At 41.8% G+C, this 22,490-nt stretch overlaps 1 protein-coding gene across 1 annotated transcript in view; it reads left to right on the top strand.

The window, feature by feature from the left end:
- LOC125887498 (transcriptional enhancer factor TEF-3-like) overlaps window positions 1–22,490 on the top strand; it is a 50,777-nt gene extending 28,287 nt beyond the window's left edge. The window contains exons 4-11 of the mRNA XM_049574362.1: window positions 1,123–1,257; window positions 2,379–2,422; window positions 2,714–2,775; window positions 2,976–3,106; window positions 4,901–5,074; window positions 12,535–12,675; window positions 16,282–16,434; window positions 21,534–22,490. Coding sequence (XP_049430319.1) covers window positions 1,156–1,257; window positions 2,379–2,422; window positions 2,714–2,775; window positions 2,976–3,106; window positions 4,901–5,074; window positions 12,535–12,675; window positions 16,282–16,434; window positions 21,534–21,647 — 921 coding nt within the window. The 5' untranslated portion in view covers window positions 1,123–1,155 and the 3' untranslated portion in view covers window positions 21,648–22,490. The remainder of the gene's footprint in view (window positions 1–1,122; window positions 1,258–2,378; window positions 2,423–2,713; window positions 2,776–2,975; window positions 3,107–4,900; window positions 5,075–12,534; window positions 12,676–16,281; window positions 16,435–21,533) is intronic.

Genomic DNA, 22,490 nt, shown 5'->3' with positions numbered 1-22,490 from the left:
TATTCTCTCTTATAATGAAGTTTCATGATTTGTTAAAGGTATGTCAACATCCATGGCTCCTGCGCTGCCATAAATTCACATCCCATCAACACAAAGGCACAAACGATTGGATATTTTAATTGCACCCTCTAATTGATGCTGGTTTTAAATGGGATGCTGACACATTTCGATGAAATGTGAACATATTTCAGGAGGCCTGAGGCTCAGTGTGCACGATTATGAGCAAGATGAACCAAACGCAATTGTCAGGAAACAAATTAATCCCTGCATTATTCCTTCCAGGTATTACATCAAGTGTACCTCAATAAAAGTTTTCCTGTGTGCTACGCTGAGAGCTTACACATCCCTGTCCCCCGAGTACTTTCTCAGTTTACATTTCTCATCCACGTACGCCCACATACTCGCAGCCGCAGCAGGCAACAGGACTCTTCCCTCACCTTGGACGGCAGCCATGAGGGTTCAGCTGGCAGGGCCCGGGAGCGGTCACAGGGTTGGCCCCTGTGACCGGCCCTTTTAAATGCGTCTTTGCTGTAACTGAGATCCCTACCACATGTACCCCCCATATTTCAGCTATGCCCTTGTGTTAGCCAGTTCTGGGAAGAAGAATGCACCGTGTGGCCTTGCCCATTAGGGCTGGGCGGCAAGTGCTTGTAGTCCTCTGTGGTTTGGAAACTGCTGAAGGAGTGGATTCAAAGACAAGAGGTGTATCACTTTTCAGTATAGGACAGGAAAGACAATTTGTTGCTATCTTGCTATTTTAAACTCAGTGGCATTAGCATTTAGCGGTTTCGATGCAGTTATTAGCATATTAGCTTGTTGCCTGGCCGGTCTTCCAGTATGACCTCCAACAGAAGCTGGTTGTCATCACTGGCTTGCCCGTGCCAAAGCAATAAACTTAACTCTTGACCCAAAGGTCCTTGACGGTAATATCGCCTTCTCTTCAGCTCTCTGCCTGGCAGGGATTCACCGATGATGCAAGCTGGCCTCAGCCCTTCATTTCCCTTTTTAGGGCCCTGCTTGTGTTACCAGTGAAGTGGGGCGCCGACTTAAATGGAGTCTGTTGAGTGCTCACCCTTTTGCGTTAACTGTCTGTTTGTCTCGCTCCTCTGTCCCTCTCCATAGGATCAGGCTGCCAAAGACAAGGCCCTGCAGAGTATGGCCACCATGTCCTCAGCCCAGATTATCTCACCCACGGCTTTCCAGAACAAGATGGCTCTCCAGGGTCTGTCTAGGCCAGCTTATCCCACTACTGGTGGGGTGAGTCACTGACATGTGTCCTCTATGCACTCTTATTCACATTAACCCAAAAGGCTGAGCAGTAGGATTTGGCAGCATCTAACTGTGAGTTTGCAGAACTTAAATTTTTCCTGTGTGTCAAGCGTGTAGGAGAATTACTGTATGGTGGATGACATGCATCAGCAAAAACAGGAATGGCCTGATTTAGAGTCACAGTTTGCTTTGTCCATTCTGGGCTACTGTGGAACAACATGGCGGACTCCTTGGAATAGGACCTGCTCTGTTTATGAATATAAATGGCTCATTCTAAGGTCATGAAAACACAACAATTCTCATTTTTAGATGATTATAAATTAATGAAAACACACCTATGTATGTTATGTACCAATAGATGCCTCTAATTCCTAAACACTGGACCTTTAAAGGTATACTACGCAGTAATTGTTGATTACTATTTATTAACAGTATCGCCAGCAAAAATGAAAGCTAACCCCAGATTCACTCGTGTCATGGAACGAGCTTAGTTCACTTGCTGTTTCGCCTTGGTATTTTTGCTTTTTTTTTTTTCAGCACTGCGTCTGTGATTTTTGTAGCTTCCTCTCGGATGTGTGCTGCTTACAGTTTGGCACCTGGTCGCCACCTTTTTATAAAGTCCCAACCTCACCTGTGCACTCTGCCCAGGAACGTCCCGAACACAGGAGAATAAGAGGAAAATAATAAAATACAAGCAGAGGGCAGGGTCTCTGCAGAAAAATACACTGCTGCACACTTATAAGTTATGATTGTGAGGGATTACTTTGGTTGTCTATAGATCTTTGAACTTGTTGTTTAGCCACGGATGATTTGACCTCTTTAGAACTTTTATGAAGTTAATTCAGAGTTAAATTAATTTTTCTTTTTCATCAGAAGTATTTCATTAATCATGTGTGTGTGTGTGTGTGTGTGTGTGTGTCTCAAAAATACGTTAAACTTTGAGAGCAATATTTTCGTCTTTTTGATTTGATATATTTGAGCTTGATGGTTGTGTTTTTACTAAGAAGCCCCTCTCAGCTCTGTGCCTCTATTTAAAAAAGCAGAATATTATGTAAGAATTAGTGTCAGCGTGGAACTGTGTAATATAGTTTGCACTCTTTTCTTCCCAGTTTTGGCACGGGGCACTTCCAGGTCAGCCAGGAGGCCATGAAGAGTGAGTAACTTTTATTTTTTTCCTGCTCTCTAGTGCCACATCAGTCATTCCTCATGTGATCAGCTTAATAACCATCAGATAAATTTCAGTCAGGGACTGAATCTTAGAACAAATTAAAACATATCAGTGCAATTATAAAGAAAAGTCTTCAGCTGTCTGACATTCAGCATACCACTCTGCCCCCTGCGTCTTTAGAGGTCACGTAGTCCAATTAGTACGTGAGATGGGGTCATAAAGGCCGGGACGGTGCATAACATGCCTCTCCCTCTCTTGTCTGTCTCGTCTCTCCAGCATTAAGCCCTTCTCCCAGCAGAGTTACGCCATGCAAGCGTCCGGCCCGACCCCTATAACAGGTGGGTGCTCTTTCTCCACCCTGCTGTGTTGACAGAGGGCTCTCATGCCGTCAAAGTGATGAGACAGCCCAGCTCGTGATGAAGTGCATGCACAAAGCTCAGAGAAATAGCTACAGTATCGCTGCATTTTCTTTGAAGGTTTTTAACATTGTCACACTTACACAGCACACTTAACGCACTCACTGCCCTCTCGTCTGCAGGTTATGAAAGCACAGCGGGACTGTCAATGTCTCCCGGTGCCCCCCCTTGGCAGGGTAGAAGTATTGCCAGCTCCAAGCTGCGAATGCTGGAGTTCTCCGCCTTCCTGGAGCAACCTCAGGACCCAGAGAATGTGAGTAGACAAGACAGGAGATAGCTTTGTCTCATCTATACTGCAAAAGGGTTTTTATTCCCCACACAAATTTTTGATTATCTATTTATTTGCTATTACTGCAAAGTATTTGCCCACCAGGAAGTTTAACTGACAGGGGCATCAGATTCCTTAGATATGGTGCTTTTTACTATCTTTTCGATAAATTATTCTATTTTCTCAAAACTGCTTTTTCACCTGCAAAAAAAAGATTTCCTTCAACACAAGTCTTTCATACGTGCTTGTATTAGTGTTTTGTTGTCCTCTATGGCTGATTAAAATTGTATATTTCCATTTATTGGTGTGGAAATATTTTACCATAGACTGCATAAAATAATGGACGTAACTACTGTGACATCACCCATTGGTTTGTGGTCGGGCATTCTGGTCACCATCTTGGTTTTTTGGAGTCAGAAGTGACCATATTTGAGCAAGAGGCTGGTGCTGTGGAGGAGCGAGGACACTGTCCACAGACAGCCTGTCACTCAAAGCAGCCCCACCCTTAATTATGCATACGATTAAGCCTTTATAAAAATATAAATGGGTGCGTTATATAAAAATACGCCCCCTCTACAGTTGTCATGAATGTCAAAATTAGCGATAAAGACCAAAATCATGTTTCATACCAGGCTGTAAACATGTTTATTTCTGCTGTAAAGTTGGGTCTTTCAACATGGGAGTCTTTCTCAAGAAAAGAAAGGTCTGACTGGGCCGACTCTCACTTTAAGATTGGAGAAAAAAACTCCCCGGCTGCTTGTATTTCTTTCAACCAATCACAATTGTTCTTGGCGGTGCCACAGCAACGGTGCGCTTGCAAAAGCATTGCTGGGGGGAAACAGGTTTTGGTGTAACACGCCCACAAAAATATCGCATGGCAGAAAAATGGCTACATCTCTGCAAGATCAAACACCGCAAAAGTTAGTAAAGGACGTGTTGAAAACGGTTGAAAACTGCTACACAACCAGAGGTGGTAGGGCGGGACTTCTGCGGATGGCTCGTTCCGCCCAATGAGAGGCTGATCTATGCAGTGAACTTCCACCCACTCAGACTAATGGGGGTAAACTTGCTCTTGGAGCCAGCCTCAAGTGGCCGCTCAAAGAACTGCAGTTTTCGGCACTTATGTGTTGGCATTATTTCTCAGCCCCAAAGGTTGCTGCTTTTCTTTTACACATGCTTTTCTAAACCCTCATTGCTGGATAGTCTTTTCAGGGAAAAACTACTCTGGCTCCGAGCTGTCTGAAATAAAACAGATGAAGAACCTAGTTAGCATGAGCGGTGATTCAGGTGCTAAAAATTTAGAGATTCAAAATTTTTTTCTAATACATGGAGAACAATTTGCACTACACAGTAGAGTAATGGCCAGCAACCATACAATCAAAAAATGACATTATTTAACTGAAAATAAACAAAAAAAGGACAAAGATGTCTTGGTGAAGACTGGATATTGTTGTTAAATACTTGGGTATTTTGGTGTGTCACGGTATGACAGCAACCCACAAAGACCACAAGATAATGTGTATTAACACATTAAGAAAATACACACCAGCACAACACATGATCATGAATGGTGCAAGCGGGAAGAAAAGGGTGGGACCTCTGAGACAGGTGATGGGACATTACAAAAAACATGACTCAGTGGAACAGCAGGCGCAGTGTGACAGATGTCCTGGAGCGCCTTACAGTGAATGCACTTGGCATTAATGGCAATTTAGCAAACTGGACACTTGTCATTTTTTGGCTCCGTTCATGTCCTGTTATGCACTTTTGTCTCTCCAGTTCAACAAGCACCTGTTTGTGCACATCGGCCAGTCCAACCCGAGCTACAGCGACGCCTATCTGGAGTCTGTGGACATCAGACAGATCTACGACAAGTTCCCGGAGAAGAAAGGAGGCCTGAAGGAGCTGTTCGACAAAGGGCCGCACAACGCTTTCTTTCTCGTCAAGTTCTGGGTAAAAACATTATCGTACTTTATTTAGAAAATCTTCCGTCAAGTTCCTCTAAATTCAGTTGAACCTTTTTTAAATAATTTCAACAGATAAATCACTAACTTCAACTAAAACCCACTTTTATTTAAGTTAAGCTCAGTCTAATACTCTGTCTTTCATACCTCAGAGCATATAAGCCTACTCAAGTCATGAAGGTGAAGTGAGAGTACAGTGAATACCCTCGTTAATGTTTTGTAGCACCTGTCGGCTGTTAATGGCCTAGCGGTGTTAACTGTGTTGAGATAGCTTAAGCATTGGAGTTAAAGGAACTTAAGTGCGATTGAAAGCCAGAATGAATGGAAAGTCATTGCTCCTGTGACCTGACTGCTGGTTTATATGCCGGCAAAGAAGGCATTGCCGTGCAGCAGGCATTAGGCGTGGGCGTATTTGTATATGTCTGTGATGTGTGTGTGTGTGTTTGTGTGTGTGATTGTGTGTGACAGCAGCCTTGGGGAGAGTGGCAGGCCTGATCTTTCACCAGGGGAAATGTGAGCCCAGCCACCTGTCTTGGCGCTATTAGACTGAGTCCAACCCTCATGCCCCCCCTCCCCTCCATATACTTATTTATAGATAAGCCCCCCAAAACACACACGCACACACACAGACAAACACACAACGCCCCCCAGCTCACCATTACCCACTGAGAGAGATGAGAGAGTTGAGCATGATCACAAAGTCGTCTTAAGCTGCAGGTCAAGGAATGAAGACAGGTGGAGGAGAATGTGTGATATCACTGAAAACAGGGGAAATATGCAAACTGACAAAAGAGATCAAAGACAGGAGGGGAGTACGAGAGTGTTATTGGGCACGTCCATTTTGTTCATTGCTGATCTGGCCACTTGCCTTATACCTCAGGACAAGACCTTTGGTATTTGACTCATGCACAACACGTCCACACTTTCAAAACCCACTCTGTTCTTTACCTCAGGGTACCTCGCTCCACACATACATTCACTATTTATTAAAGTGGATTTTAAAGGCCAGTTCTGCTACTTTTTATATTGTGGGCATGTTGGTTTTACAGCAGAGGACAGTAAGCGCGATAAAGGGAAGCGAAAGTACATGTACTTCAGAAACTCTTGTTAAAATCAGTGTGCTGTGATTGCACAGCAATGTTGTCACAATGAATGTCAGAGAAGCATTGAACTAACTGAAATTCATGCACCGACTCACTGTACAATTTTTTCAATGTTATGTATAAAGCCCAAGATCACAAAACACAATTTACCTCAGAGGGATTTACAGCATTTGACATTCCTCTGTCCTTGGACCCTCAAAGTGGATAAAGAAAAACTACCCCCCAAAAAATGATAGAAACCTCAGGATGAGCAGCTGAGGAGGGATCCCTCTTCCAGCACGGACAGACATGCAATAGATGTCGTGTGTGCAGAACAGATTAACATGATAAATATACAGTGATCCATGTGAGAAAATAATAATACATTAAGAGAAAGTGAGACAGAGAGAGATGCACTGCAAACATAGTAGCTAAAATAGCGATAGTATATGTATGTGACAATAATAATCATATGTGTATAATAATAATAATAGCAGTAGTAGTAGATCAGGCAGGCCCACGGCAGCAGTGCAACCTCGACCCACAATCCAAGCGTAGCAGCTTCTACTGTTAGAGAATTGCTTAAGGACTTCCTGTTATATGAAGAGCTGAGTTGGAGAATGTCTTATATGAACACCATATAAATACTTGATGGATAGCATCCTTAGTGATAGTCCCTTCACTCTACAATAAGGATACCAATAATAGAAAATACAAGGCAACAGATGTCACAGATGACTATTCATCACTAAAGGAGGAAAACAAAGGGCTGTTAATGAAAATAAAACCTGTGCGTACATTTTATTGAGCCAATGGAGGGAAAATATATTACTCACATTTTTGATTTTGTGGCCTGTACTTCAACAAATGCGTCCACAACCTTTTCTTGTGGTTTTAAAAAGTCTCATCTGTATTAAAGTAATAATGGCATTTCGTCATTCAAAATAAAAACATACGATTTAGATCTTTTCCACACCATCAAGACTTATAATTGAAAGATTAAAAAAAGTATTTAAAACACTCTGTTTAATTACATAAGCATAGATTTGGGTGATACCGATGTGTATTTCAAAATAACTAGTTTCTGCTTGTTAAATGTATACAGTCTCTTTCCAAAATAAATTTAGAATGCAGGTAAAAAAAACTTAGCCTCTAGGTTTCCTTCCTCAAGTTTAGACAACAAAAGCATGTGGTTAGGTTTAGGAAAAATGTAATGCCTTGGCTTAAAATAAGTACTTTAACTTGGTGGAACAATACGTCATATAGGTGTCATACGTCACTGGTGTAGTATGCAACACACACTAGCACACTACATTGCTGTTTTGATTTCATATTGGACGTCGTCCGTGGTCTGCCTGGATGAAAGTTTGGATTTTGTTTGATCCATCCATCTCGCCTCCCACACACCCTATGCAGACGATCTTGCTCTTTACACGACAGTTGTCTGGTGCGTCTCATACTGCGGCTACATAGTGCCTAGGTACATCGGTATCTGACTCTAAGGGCCACTGACAAAGCGTCACCAAGATATTTTCAGGGCTTTTTTGCCTTTAATCAATAGGACAGTTGTTTTAGCGTGAAGGGGTGAGAAAGAAGGGCTATGACACGCAGCAAAGGGCCATAAGCTAGAATCAAGCCCGCGGCCACTGTGGCATGGACAAAGCCTTTGTACACGTGGCACCTGCTCTACCAAGTGGGCTAATGGGCGCCCCTCACCTATGTTTCCTCTATTTATAAGCAATGTGGGCAGCAACAGCAAACAACATTTCACTCATGCTAAATTCATCCTGAGCACAGCCCTAGGGGAAAGGACCCAAACACATCCACCAGCAGGTAGAACTGGATGTCTTGGCAGAGTGTTGACTACAGCTCTGCTGCACAAATCTCCTCCGAATATGTTCCATTAAACAACCTGCCATATTTATTTCTGAGTGCACAGAAGGAGTCAACGCACAGTCTCTGGAACCATCTTATATGGGGACCTGCCAGCACACACACACGGGGCACAGTGTGAATTTTTCTTTAACATATGGGGGGAGGTTAGACTGCACCGACCTGAACGTAACTGAGCCTAAATAAACTCCCAATGTTTTGATCTATAAAGGACATGTGCGGTCACGAGAGCTGTGAGAGGTTGTGTTAGGTTAGGCATCATGCCTACCATGCTCTCGGTCTATGATAACCTCCCTCAATACTGGGTGCTGTTTCAGTGGCACCTGAATCATGTACGGCAGAGCTGCTGTGCATACCAGGTGACCCAAAAACATCCAGCCCAAGGGATGAGCTTTTGGCACCAGAGAAACCACAGGGAACAGTGTCTGTCTTCAGCATCAACATGCACCTGCCACAACAGAGTCTGATACACAACGCTGGGGAGCAGTCTCAACATATCCCATGAGGGATTACCTTTAGACTTGAACTCAGCCACAGTGTTTTGCGAGTCTTACATATATGGCGCCCTGAAGGAGAAGTTGTTTAGGTTCTCTGCAACCTTCAGAAGTTGCGTGGATCCTTTGTGGTTTGGTGCAAGTCTGGAGATGCTGATGGTGAAGGGCCTTGATGTCGCCTCAGTGCAGAATGTCCAACCATCATCACTACCAACACCACTATTAAGCGTGGTCAAACTTGATTGCCATCATCCTCTGATCCACTTTGTCAAAAATGTGGTGACTTGCAAAGCAGATGTGTAATATAACTTTTAACTACTGCGGTTCAGAGTGCCAAAGACTGAATGTCAAGTTCAAAGTGCCGCCTTGCAATCTCATGCCACCAGATGGCTTTGTATATATGACATTATCCTTCTCACATGTTTGACTGCCACGTTATTTATTGTGGACAGATAAAAGACATTGGTGAGTGACACCTTTTTGGAAGTAGTCTTCTCCGATCCTCGGAAAGAGCAGCTGGTCAAGCCGTGGCATTTGATTCAGGGCGGAGGGGAAGGAGGGGATGAGTAGCCCCGTCGTATATCATAAAGAAAAGGGGAGCAAGACAGTAATAAACGGAAACAGATAGAAATAGGGACACAAGAGATAGGGCTGGCAGGAGAAACAGCGGCTGCCATGTGAGCAACAAGTCATTCATCATTGAAATATTACTCTCTTGATTCATGTCACAGCCCCGTGGAGTCAACAGTTATGACATATGCAACTCCCCGCTAGAGGAAAACAAGCTCATAACACTGTCCCCTCTCAGTCTGTTCATCTTATTGTATCCCAAGGGGGTCCTCCAATTCTCAAGGCATCCATGACAAAACACAGAAATGCTACAAAACAGCTGGACATTTCAACGCCTGTACCGCGGAAAAAATGCTCTTGGCCATGAAAATAAGCAAAATGAAATCCTCAACACGTCTGAAAATACGATAACTTTATTTACGCTGTTGTAAAAGAGGGGAAGAGCCGATCTGATGTCGCCGCAGTGGTACAGCCACGTGGTAGGTCATGACTTGGGGGTGTGCTGAGGCGAAGGTTGGCATGGTGACGGTGACAGGCGGCTGGCCCACCTCCAAAGCTATGGCATTCTAGATTGAATTTCCAGCAAACCCCCCTGTCGGCCGCTGGCTGCCCTGCCCCGCTCCCCACCTTCCTCCTCACCCTCTCAGCGCCCGTGGCCCTGTCCTAACGGATTGTCTCACGCCTTTGAAGTGCCGAGGGAATCCGATTTGAGCTCGCTCTGCTAAATTGTTACACAGCCAGCCTGCCCACCATGATCTAATCAGCCAATTGCATGCTGCTGATTGTAATTGGATGAATTCCCTCGCAGGCTGTTAGGGAAGCAGGGAATGGCGGTTCGGGGAGGGTCACTAGGCCCCAGGGATGAAGACAAATAGAGGAATTACATGAGCCAGGGATGAAGATGAACGGGGCGATGAAGAGATGAGAGGAGGCTGAGCGGTGTCTCAATGGCCCATTAGGAGACAAGAGCCCGACAGGGGAAAAGGTAAAACAGCCCAGCTGTCTGACGGAGGAGACGACACCTCAGTCTGATCCAAAATCAGATTAGACTTGCCTCAATTCAGACTTGAACTAGTGGGAGGATCAGAGAAGGTGAATCTGCATCCACATGAGGATGAAGAAACTTGACTCGGCCGTTAAATTGAACTGTGAGGTCATATTTTTGCAAAGTTGAGTACATAAATGTTTGGCATTTGATTAGTTTTAGTTGTTGCTAGGCAACTGACAACAAAATAGATGTCGCCTTGTTTTCTTTTTGCAAAAATGGTAAAGAAACTTTCTTTTCTGTGTTTGAATATTAGGAAGTCATTTAGGAATTTGAATTTATTATATACGTGTAAAAAGTAATTTGGGCTCTTCTGAGTGTGAGCTCTCAGAATAATTTGGCCAAAGGGGAGCACAGTTGTTGGCCCCCTCTCATACAGCTAGCAAATTGTCTTTAGTTTTTTAATGGGTCCAGTGAGCTCCTCCAGAGTTAAAGTATAGTCAGGCTTCACCTTCAGGGTGTCGATTATCAAATTTTATTTGTCTTTTTTATCAAGACTTCTGTGATTGGTTTAAAGCAGTGGTTTTTAAATGGTGTGCCGTGATGCCAGTCCAGGTGTGCGTGGGACTCTGTGATAACCACATATTATTATTGCAATATTCAACTGGGCCTATACAAAAAGTTATGAATGAATTTTTAATTGACTGTATCAGTATGTGGTGCGCACTCATATCCTAATAAAGAGGCAAAAAATGTTATTTAATTGAATTGAATTGAATTTGATTTAATTTAATTTAATTTAATTGTAAAAACCTTCAGGGGAAACCGATTTGTCACTGTTTGCACATGGAAATTATAAGTGTGTGACACATCAAAAGCCCTGATTGGCAGCTAGATTGAGGGATGATAATTTAAAATGAGAAAGCCTTGAGTGGGACAATGGATCACTTTATTGTATGTAGCAAATTACAGCAAAGCACCATCGAAGACGACCTACCACTGAAAGAAAAGAAAGAAAGTAGACAGTTTTTTTTTTTGTCTTTTTTTTCTCTGTGTGTGTGTGTGTGGTGGGGGGGTGTTATTGGGTTCAACGACGAATCGCATTGGTGATTTATTGCATCACGGATATTGTAACGTGGACCCAGAATAGACTCCGCAGATATGAAGTTTGGTGTAGCCATAGCAACAGCCTTTATAAACAACAAGTAGTGATGTGACGTTTGCGAACGAGCCGAGTCTTTGAACCTGCTCTTTGAAGTGAACGGGTGAGCGGCTGCACTGTCTTTCTCCCTCACAAACTAGTCTCTCTCAACTTGTTCCGGATCAAATAATCTGAAATTAATGGATACAGAGTAAATTAAAGCAAAAAACAAAGAAATTAGGAACTGGCTCGTTCACTCTAAAGAGCCGGTTCAAAGACTCGGCTTGTTCGCGAACGTCACATCACTAATTTTTATTGTGATAAGAGTGATAACACATGTTACAGAAGCTATTGTGCACAGGTGTGCCATGAGATTCTGGCTTGATCAAAAACAAGCCAGACCATTTTTACCCCCTAAAGCTGAAACATAACCTGTGATTCAATTTTCTATCACTGACACAGTGCTGTGGAGAAAGGTCTTAACCTTGCAAGACTATGAATCGCCTAACATGCATGGATACATAACACATTAAAACAGGATTGTTGTGGAACGCAAAATGTTAACTGTGTCTGTATTGGTCTATCTACATCAGATAATAAGTAATTTTAAAAACCAAAGAATATCAGTATACGATTTCTTAACTCTACATATTGACAACGTTTTCAACTAGCCTATGTACTTGAACAGCTTAATGGAATTCCAGAAATTCAGTCATTGCTTTTGGTTTTCATGTGCCACCCCAAGATTTTCAGTGTCCCCATCTGGCCGCCCCTAAGAAAAAAGCACAACACTTGAATGCACCATAGGTCAAAGATCAAAATCTTCCACTGTATTATCGCCTTACAACAAAACAGACGCGCACACACACACACACAAAGAGATACACAGCACCTTGGGAATCTTGAGGCTGGATTTGACAGCGTTACACCGGGTCAACAAGGTTCTGGCCAGTGAATGCCTCTTGGCTTTACAGAGAGACACTGAGAAGCTTTGTTGAGCTGTAGCACCCTGGGTGATGTGTCTTTGTCAGACTGTCAAATGTGCTCCTTGAGATCTTTATCTGCGAGCAGGAAAGTAGACGTTGATATTGTGTTGTAGATTATGGATCTAGTGCTGTATATCCTCGAGGTTTTAGATGCTTAGTGTGGTGCAGTGTGTGGTGTAGCACACATGTGTCCTCATACATGCTCAAACACCACTGGGCTGTTTTTTCTTGGGTCTGACTGACAGGTGTGTTTTGATATTAGTTGATCCTGACATGTTATCTGTTTCCTCTTCTGTAGGCGGACCTGAGCATAAACCTGCAGGATGACAGCAGCTTCTTCTATGGTGTTTCCAGTCAGTATGAGAGCTCTGAGAACATGATTATCACCTCATCCACCAAAGTCTGCTCCTTTGGCAAGCAGGTGGTGGAGAAAGTGGAGGTAAGGATACCGAGGGTTATGATTAATATTGTATTTATAGGTAAACTTAATCTGGAGTATGCTGGTAGTCATACACTTGCTCATTAATTATGAAACATTACTCATTTTCCTGGAAGGTTACATGTATTTCAACACAGTTTCCCAGCTCTCCAGCTATTTCTCATAATTTCTGACACTGAAAAGGGAGCAAACCTTAAAATAATTAAGCAGTCTTACTTGTATTTGCAGCTAGTTCACAGTGGTTACAGTGGTCTATTCTGTGAAGTCATCATAATCCAGTGAAGCTTTAGATATGCTCATTCCTGTCACCTTGTTATTGTTTGTGCCATATATTCCCTGGGTTTTGCTTTTAAAGATTAACACTAGATTCTCCACTGGCAGAAAAGGCACTTTGATCTCTGTAGATTAAAAGATATTAATTAATTTAAGACTTTAAGACCTTTTAAGACTTGCTTGTTTGGACTGTATCATGAATATTTTAAGAGAACTGGTGTTCCATGATGGCGCCCTATTCACTCCAAGTTGCTTAACCAAAATTATTTTTTGTCTGGCTTTAGCAGGCCTCCACATTTTAGGGCACAAAAAGTTTTACAAAGGCCTGCACATCTAGACGATAGATACAAGGTGCTATCAGAAGGACGTGGAGGATGGAAAGACAGAGTCAGCACACTATTTAATGCTCCCTTTAATATTTTTTAAACTTAACCACTGAGGTGACATTTCAGAGGTCAAGCTTGAATATGTATTTACATGTATGTGTGTATTAGTCTTATGGGGGGCAGTAGGACCAGGTGAGGCATTTATGGGAGCATTAACTAGTGTGTGGACTCTTTTGTCCGTCTCCAAGTTTTGGGCCCCAGAGTAATTCATTTTTATTGAATGTAAAGGATCAAATTCCCATATTATGAGGAAGCCCCAAGACTTTTTGTGACACCCAGAAAAATGTTTCATTATGTTACAGTTGTCGAAATGATAATGTAAGAGTAAAGGTATTTTATCTGCAATTCTGACAGTGGCCATTGGGCCTCATTGGCCTCACAGCAGACAGGAAGCTCCGCAGATGCTACCCAGAATTATGAAAAATGTTCAATGTCCTCCTCTACATGTTTTTATACCTCCACAGTGATGATAGCCGAGGCCAGAGGCATCATCTTTTCAGGTTCTACATCTGTCCGTCCTATTATCTTGAATGCCTCAAGGGAATTTCTTCAAAATTTGGCACAAACGTCCAGTTGGACTCATCAATGACGTGCTTAGAATTTGGTGGTCAAAGGTCACTGTGACCTCACAAAACATGTTTTTGGCCAAAACTCAATAATTCATACACTAATTATGACAAAAATGACAGGATAAAATGATGACAATTAAAGGTGCCGTATATAAGAATGTGGCCAAAACGGTTACTGCACACAAATTCAAAATACTGCTGTGAGTCATGTCCGCCCCCCCTCCCCTACAGCGGCACGCTGGAGACTGATTTGTTTGCCCACGGGCAGCTGCCGTGGCAGGGCCGCATTGCCGCGTCCTTGATTTTCGGTTTTCCAGTGGACCATTCGAGCAAGTCCAGCTTCTCTGCCGGTAACGCTGCTGCCGGGATACAGCGGAGGAGGAGCCAGCTGCTAATGCTATGTACCAGTACACTGCTAATGCTGCTTGCCGTGCTGCTAACATTTGTTTCTCAAAAAAAATCATTCGGGTCGATGACCCACCTGCACATGGGCTACAATGTATGATCGAAAATGAATAACAGTTGAAAGTATTCGAAATGTCCATCCCCGTCTAGCTATGATGCTAGTTAGCCAACTTTGGCTAAAGCTTACCTGTCGAGGAGAAGAGTAGCCACTTCGACATCCGATTTCAAATTCTTCTCCGCTTTCAACCGTCTCCACCGTTCAAAAGCATCTCCTATACAGATCCTCACTTTGCCTTGAGTTTTGTCTTGGTGTTTTTGGGAAACATAACGAGGTCGTTTGGGTTTAGTCGCACCGGCGTCAGCCATTGTAGCTCAGTCGTAACTGTAACTGATGCTGAGACTCTACTGACTGCATGACTGGTAGGCGGTGGTGGGTGGCGCAACAGGCCAAAACACAAATTCAAAACATAAACATGATTTGCAGACTGTAATTTTTTTTAAAAATGTGAATATTCTGGCTGTACTATTGTTTTATTTTTTTTATATTATTCCTTAGTCTCTGTGACATATTAGGATGATTTTACGACTATTTGCTTTAGATTTCTTACATGCAGCTCCTTTAATATCCAAAAGGTCAAAGGTCAACTTCACTGTGACAACCCAGTGTTCTGCAAAAACACTTTTTTTTGGCCATTATTTAATGCCATATCTCAGTAACAGAAGGGGATACTGAATCGGGGACACTAATCTTGGATGTCCACCTTGAAACTGTGCTGATTGTATAGATCTGCTGTGCTGCCACGTTGAAGATGTGTGTGAAGCATTTCTTTTTTAGAGTACTTAGTTTCTTTGCACCAGCAAAGCAAGTTTCTGAAGCATTGTCAACTGTCATGGCTACATATGAGTCTGGACGTAAACTGCAATTTGACTGGTTTGCATGAGCATACAACAACAAGGCTGTAATTCTAGTTTTGGTAAAAAACATCTATTTTTGTTTAGTTAATAGTTTGTAACTGTAATATTATTCTGAAAAAAATTAAACTACAAAGCTATGGCAGTAACAGACTCTTGATACAAGGATTGATTTTTGCTTGGTTTTTTTTTGTGGTGTTAAATAAAAAGTTCAGTGGGATTAAGATATTATATTTACAGACATTTACACAGAATATCTTATTCTTTTATTAGACTATTGTTATTATTATTATTGAAGGCAGCGACCAAGTCCATTATAACGTGTTAGTTGCCTATAAATTCAGTAAATGGCTTTTTTTTAAATGTTTTTTTTCTTTGAAACCATGCCTTTGTGTGCTTCACATTTTAAGGAAAACCCCTAATTTCTGTAACAGCACAGTTCCTAGTGAACACAGTTCAAGAGGTTTGCATCACTGATTGCTCAATATCTTTGTGACATTTCAACATTAAGAGGTCAAAATCACTACTATCACCCAGAGGAGTGAATGACTGCTACTGGTGGAGATGGATTCCAGTCAATTACCACTGATCTGTGGTCAGGGAACTGACGTGATTAACAAATCTCCCCAGCATGACTAACTGTTATGCTTCCCGTTAACTAGACAGAATAGCTGCCCTGCCCCCACCTGCTGCTGATGGATTGTACAATATAAACACATACACACACACATCCCTAGGTAGAGCCATCTGCCTCAGTCGACCACATGATGATATTTAATGGCTTCATCATTTGATTACTGTTGTCACGAGAAATATGTTTATTGTCATATCTGGCATGCCATATGCTGCATTAGGTATATTATGTTACACATATTACAGCTTATCACATAGATGCTCACGTCTAATGCGTCCAATTGAGCTTCAGTGGAATATGTATCCCCATTGTTTTTACAATAGATTTCACATTTCATCCTTTAATATGTTTTAAATCCTCTTAACACAATGGTATATGTTCTCATATATTGAACCGTGTGCTTTTATTGTGTATCTGTTTTCCCTAGACGGAGTATGCACGTTTTGAGAATGGGCGCTACGTGTTTCGAATCCATCGTTCCCCTTTATGTGAATACATGATCAACTTCATCCACAAGCTTAAACACCTGCCGGAGAAGTACATGATGAACAGTGTACTGGAGAACTTCACTATCCTACAGGTAACCATAGCTATCAGAGATACACAGTACATGTGTGTAGAGGCTGGGGATTTCAGTGCTTCAGTCTGTTTGCGTGCATATTATACTTGTAGTATTGTAAAAGTCATTCAGGTATTAAATACTAAATATTAAAAAAAAGTGTGATAGTTTGGAAAAAATGCCTATTTTCATTGCTGAAAGTTAGAACTCAAGCAAAATATAAAGCTATAGTTGGTTACCTTAGCTTAACATAAAGGCTGGAAACAAGGGAAACAGCTAGCTTTGCCCTGTCGAAAGCAAAAAAAAAAAAAAAAATCCACCTACCAGCATCTCTGAGGTTCACCAGTACGTCATGTCATGTCACGTCACATTCAATATGTTGAATCCTTACAAAAACCAAAGGGGGCTTTGTGCCTGACAAGACACTTTTGAGCAGGGGCGGCCTTAAGCATCTGGGGGCCTGTTTCAAGAGCTAATGTGGGACTCTTACAGGACTGGCAGTCGCTCATTAAGACAGTGGCACTGGCATGGAGATTTTAGGGGTGACAGAAATAAATACTGTATATGCTGATTTAATCCCAAGCAATCACATATATCAATATTTGCTTGGAAATGCCCCACACTGAGCGTAGCGTTAGTTCAGGCAGAACACAGTGTCAAGCTCAGCTCACATCCCAGCTACACCAGCTGATCTCAAACAGCCCAGTAAACTGATGGAGCAGCTGACTGATGGAAGGGAGTCAGCTGATAGACCACATGATTCCTTTCTATGCAACAAATTGGTGAATCTCATTTAAACTGCTCTGGCCTGCCTACTGTTGCTGCTTCCTCTGCAAGCCGCTTTGCAACCTGCCTCCACCCCAGCTCCTCCTTTTCATGCTGTGTCTGACTTATCAATATCATTTCTGCTTGTCATTGATGCTGCTCTGTTCTGTTCCCGGGGGGTGTTTGCTGCTGCTCTCCCTGCCTTAGGCTCTCCACATAGGCATGCGAGTGCTGAGAGGTGTGCTCTCTCTGCCTTAGGCTTTCCACATAGGCGCGTGGAAGGGCGCCTTATGCTTTCCACGTAGGGGTGTGGAAGGGCAGAGAGGTGTGCTCTCTCTGCCTTAAAGCTTTCCACGTAGACACGTGGAAGGCTGGAAGGGTAATGAATGAATGTATTGAGGCATCAGATTGTGCCACAATGCATTGCAACCAGGTAGCCCTCAAATAACAGTGTTTTGTTCTGGCTTCTGATTGGCCAACATGGCTGTAGGGTCAGGATCATTTCATCACCTGCTGGTTTGGCGAGCTCTTCACAGCACCTCAGCTGTGTTTTGCGTTTTCATTTACTCAGATGTTTTTTAAAACCTTGCTTGTGTGACAGGATTTGTTTCAGATTAAAGGAGGAAAAACACTTTCTTCATGCACATTTGGACAAGACACTAAAATGAATTTGTCTGCAACACCTCCATGCATTGAAACACACTCATCGTCCTTCATCATTCATGTAGTTCCATTCATACCATTATAAAGTGATGAAGCATACAGGGCTATATGGAGGCTCAAAATGTGTACTTTCTTTGGGTTTCAACATGCCATAAAGGGTGTGAAACAGGAAACTGTTCCATCTCTAAATAAAAATGCTTCGACGTGATATTTTCTATGAACAACCTTGACAGACCATTAACAGCTGGTAGCAATTTTTCACTGGCAATGAACAGCATTTTTTATGGTTTCTTGCAGAGTTGAAACATTTCGTCCACTTTACAGTAAGTTGGACTTTTCTGAATGAGCCGGTGTGCTCCTCAGAGAGCAGACACAGAGAGGGGAGTGAATAGAGTAGAGTGTATCACCATAGCAACAAAGTGGTCCTCAACACCAGGGTTCAAAGACATTGGTGTCCCTTCCATTGGCGGCTGCATTCCTACTGGCCAAGAGACAATGACCATATTGAGCCCACACTGACGACTACATGGCAGCATGTCATTAGGTTTCTCAATGGGCTGATTTAGCTCGTATTAACCATGACCAGCTCCTAAACAGATGTGCACACGCACGGGCACAGATGTACACTCGCATATAGACAACAGATGGGTGCACTCACAGATTCCACGTTGCAAGGCTGAGCACAATGGATCGATATGTCTCATGTAACAAGTGCTGTGTTCAATGCAACACATAACCAGCTTATGAAGTTGTGTGCTTGTTGTGTGCTTGTTGCATTGTCACACTCCTCCCCGCTGTGTTTGCAGATATAGTTGAGTCTAACACATGGAATAACAACATTTTGACCAGAGAGATCATGTTTCATTTATATATTATTTATCATTATTTGTATTTGTTATGTAGTTTTCGAGACTAGACAATTCTGTCTACTGAATCACAGTTACTTTACTGTTAGTCATAGATTTCAGAAAGCCCAGTATGGTCATATACATATATGGTAAAGGAGGATGTCACAGTATGATCATAAAATTATTGTTTGCGATGCATGTTCTCCCCGTGTCAGCGTGGGTTTTCTCTGGGTGCTCCAGCTTCCTCCCACAATCCAAAGACATGCAGGTTGATTGGTGACTCTAAATTGTTCATAGGTGTGAATGCGAGCGTGAATGGTTGTCTGTCTCTATGTGTCAGCCCTGGTGACCTGTCCAGGGTGTACAGGAGCCTATCCCAGCTCCCTCGCGAGGCAGAAATGGAATATAATATAATGATTATATTTCCTGGAATCACCAAAAAATGAGAATTGCTGTGTTTCATTATCTTACAATCAGCCATTTATACCTACATAGAGAATGGGTCCCCATCCTCAGAGTTGTTGCCCTGCCACGTTTCTAGAGTAGCCCAGAAAGGACAAACTAAACACTGGCTGTAGATAGGGCCATTTGCATTTCCGTGTTGCCCATCATAGTTAGCAGCCCCACTGCAACCAATGAAAAAAATGTTGTTTTTTGTTGTTTTGGTTTTTTTTAAACTGCTTTTTTCAGTGTTTTTAACGGTTTAATTCACCTTTTCCATTTGTTTTGGAGAGGAAAAAACCTCTGCTTCTAGTATTGGGCTCCTGGTAAACACGTCCTCAATGTCTGGATCTTAAGTTATCAGAGACAAAAGGTGATCAAGCTTTAGCAGGTGCTGGGCTAGCAGCCTGTCTCCAACATGCCGGACAGCATAGAAAAAACACTGATTTGTAACGTGAAACTGCTTGAATGAAAGTAATGCGACTCCCAGTAAAAACCTCCTGAACAGTAAACACTTAAGAAATATTAACTAGGAGTTCATGCTTGGCACTTGGGAGAAGTTTCAGCTGGTTGCAATCTGCAGTCCTCACTGCTAGATGCCACTTAACTTTCACAATGCTCCTTTAAGGGGAAAAATGATCTTAATGGTAATGAATCATGCTGTAAAAGGTGACTGAATTTAAAGTGCTGCTTTTAAAGAAGTAGCTGAATTATGATTGAGAGCAAAGAAACTGAATCATATAATGTCAGTAAATTTTAATTAAATTTATATAATACATTTGCTTTATTCACATTGCTTTTTTTTTTTTTTTTTTTTTTACATTTGAATACAATTTAAAGGCATGTACAACATAGTGTATAAACAGGCGTCATAGTAAAAAAGGTTAAGAACTTTCACAGAAATTTTACACTTTGATACAATACTGGTTTTAAAAATAGATATTCATTATGTCTTCTGACATCATGACAAAAAGAAAAAAGTCCAAGGCTTTTGTTAACAGCCTGCACAAAGTGTTGGTACAGAAAAGGTCACTAAACACCTACCAACAGATTTATAATAATGTTTATAACAAATAAAGCTTGGGTTAAAAATTTGGGGCCGGTTGTACAAAACACCTCAAGTTAAGATTTTCGTTAAGTCCTAGGTAAGATTTCCTCAAAATAAAATTGGTTGCATAAAACACTCGTGAGTCTTCTTAAAAAATTTCCTTAAAATGTTGACTTAAGATTTTATGGTTTTTCTCCTTGTCTTGGTCTTATACTTAAGGAATCCCTAGACTGCACAAAAGATCTTAGCAACCAAAGCAAGGTAAAAAACACTTAAGGTACCTCTGACTCTGTCTCTGCAACATGACTGAGATTATGGTGAAAATAAAAACACTCTGAGAGGAGTGTTCTGCGACCAGGAGAACCAAATAGATACGCTTCTGATTTGACACTTTAGATTTGACTGAATTAATTTTCGTTGCAGTTTCTTCCTGCAATCATTTTCCTTTTTCTGGCATAAGGGGATCGAATTTACTTTGCAGTTTGTGCTTTCTATAATTGTATTCCTCCAGACGTATAATCTTTTCCTCCTCTGACCAATATGGTTTCCCTGTCTTCCTATCTTCTGCCATTTTTTCACTACCTAAATATTGGCCAACTTTGTGAGGCGAAAACAGGCATCGTGAGCCGGAGTCCAAGCAAACAAACAGTCTCCATGGAAACTTCTTCGCTGTTAAATCTCTTTCAATGCAGTAAATGAGTTAATATTTAGGAAATCTTTTAAGGGATTCTGTGCAACTGTAAAAGTCCCTCAGCTAAGGAGGAATTAAGCCCTAATGCCATACTTAAGGAGAAATCTTAAGGTGTTTTGTGCAGCCGGTCCCTGTTTTTTATAGCTTCTGTACTTTTAATACTATAGGATGTAAAATTAATGGAGATAGTGTTGATTTAAACATGTAGTATCAAAAGTATCGATATTCTCTTGTGTAGTCCTGTGAACTGCTTATTAACTAATTTAAATAAGTTAAAAAATCACCTTAATACAAACCAACATGTTGTGCTAATATTAGGATTTTAATTGATACCAGATATTGGTCAATCATGTCGTCCACTGCCTCTGTGATGGAGGTCAATTCTGGACAAGACCTATAGAAAAGTAGTATTGATTGTTTAGTGTATTCATTTTTTAAACTGTCAGTGGGTCCCACTTGAGTTTTTAAGGATTTTAATAGAGTTTTATAATTGATTGTATATTGTCAAAGGCTCCTCCGCTCTTCAAACGATTGCAAATTTCTCTCCAAACCGGACAAATGTTACTAGATTGAATATTAGCAGTAAAAACATGAGTAACTAAGGTTTAATTGGTTTTTAAATCCCACAGTTTGACTGATCAGGACCCTCTGTGTTTGTCCACAGGTGGTGACTAACAGGGACACACTGGAAACCCTCCTGTGCATAGCCTACGTCTTCGAGGTGTCCACCAGTGAGCACGGCGCACAGCATCATATTTACAGGCTAGTCAAAGACTGACACAGATGGAACTCACCTGCTCTAGACCCATTGTAGCACCTCAGTGAGCAACAACACTAAACAATGAACTACTTCCTCCGTAAGCTTAAAGCTGAAACCATACAACTCGGTCAGACGCCCAGAGAAAAGCTGGCTCTGTCAGCATGCCCAGGAACACTACTACTGCTGAGGAAGAGGTGGATTTGGGATTGTGGAAGCTGAAACAGCCTTTGTGTGAAAAGTGGCAAGGAAAAAAAAGAAGAAGAAGAGGACCATGATGCGCTGTGGTCTCTATACCAAAGGAGCCAAACCTAGCCAACAAGACCTGCATGAGAAAGTTGTAATTGGTGGTGTTTTTCATCTCATTTTACTAGTGCTTGTTTTTGATTTAGATTCTTTTACACACATGCATGTGCAGGGGATGTTTGAGGAGGAGTTTGACTGCCTCAGGGTGCCACCTAGTGACTTAAATATGAAATACAATGGGAAGAGATGATAATAAAAGTAGACTGAGAATCCCTCCTTTGCACATCCATAAAATATCACTGTTTTTGGTGCCAATCGTTTGTGTTATTTGAGTAATTATGTACAGTGCCACATCCATCTCCTCTACACAGAGTTACGAAGATAAAGAGGCTAAAATGATTTAAAAGAGCTATTGTATTCACTTTGTTTGATGTTTAATGTTAAATGTTTCTCGTATTGTCTCACTGTTTTTGATTGAAAATGATCTGACTACAACAAAAGGCACATAATAACACTGCTAACTTGAACCAGATTTAGATCTGTAAGCTGATTACAGAGGTTGACTGTAACCATAACTTGCCCTGAAGTGTCAGATGAAAATACAAGTGTTTTACATAA

Source organism: Epinephelus fuscoguttatus, linkage group LG4, assembly GCF_011397635.1.
Source record: "Epinephelus fuscoguttatus linkage group LG4, E.fuscoguttatus.final_Chr_v1".
Classification (NCBI taxonomy): domain Eukaryota; kingdom Metazoa; phylum Chordata; class Actinopteri; order Perciformes; family Serranidae; genus Epinephelus; species Epinephelus fuscoguttatus.
Note: the sequence above shows the minus strand (reverse complement) of the source record. Positions and strands in the feature narration are given on the sequence as shown.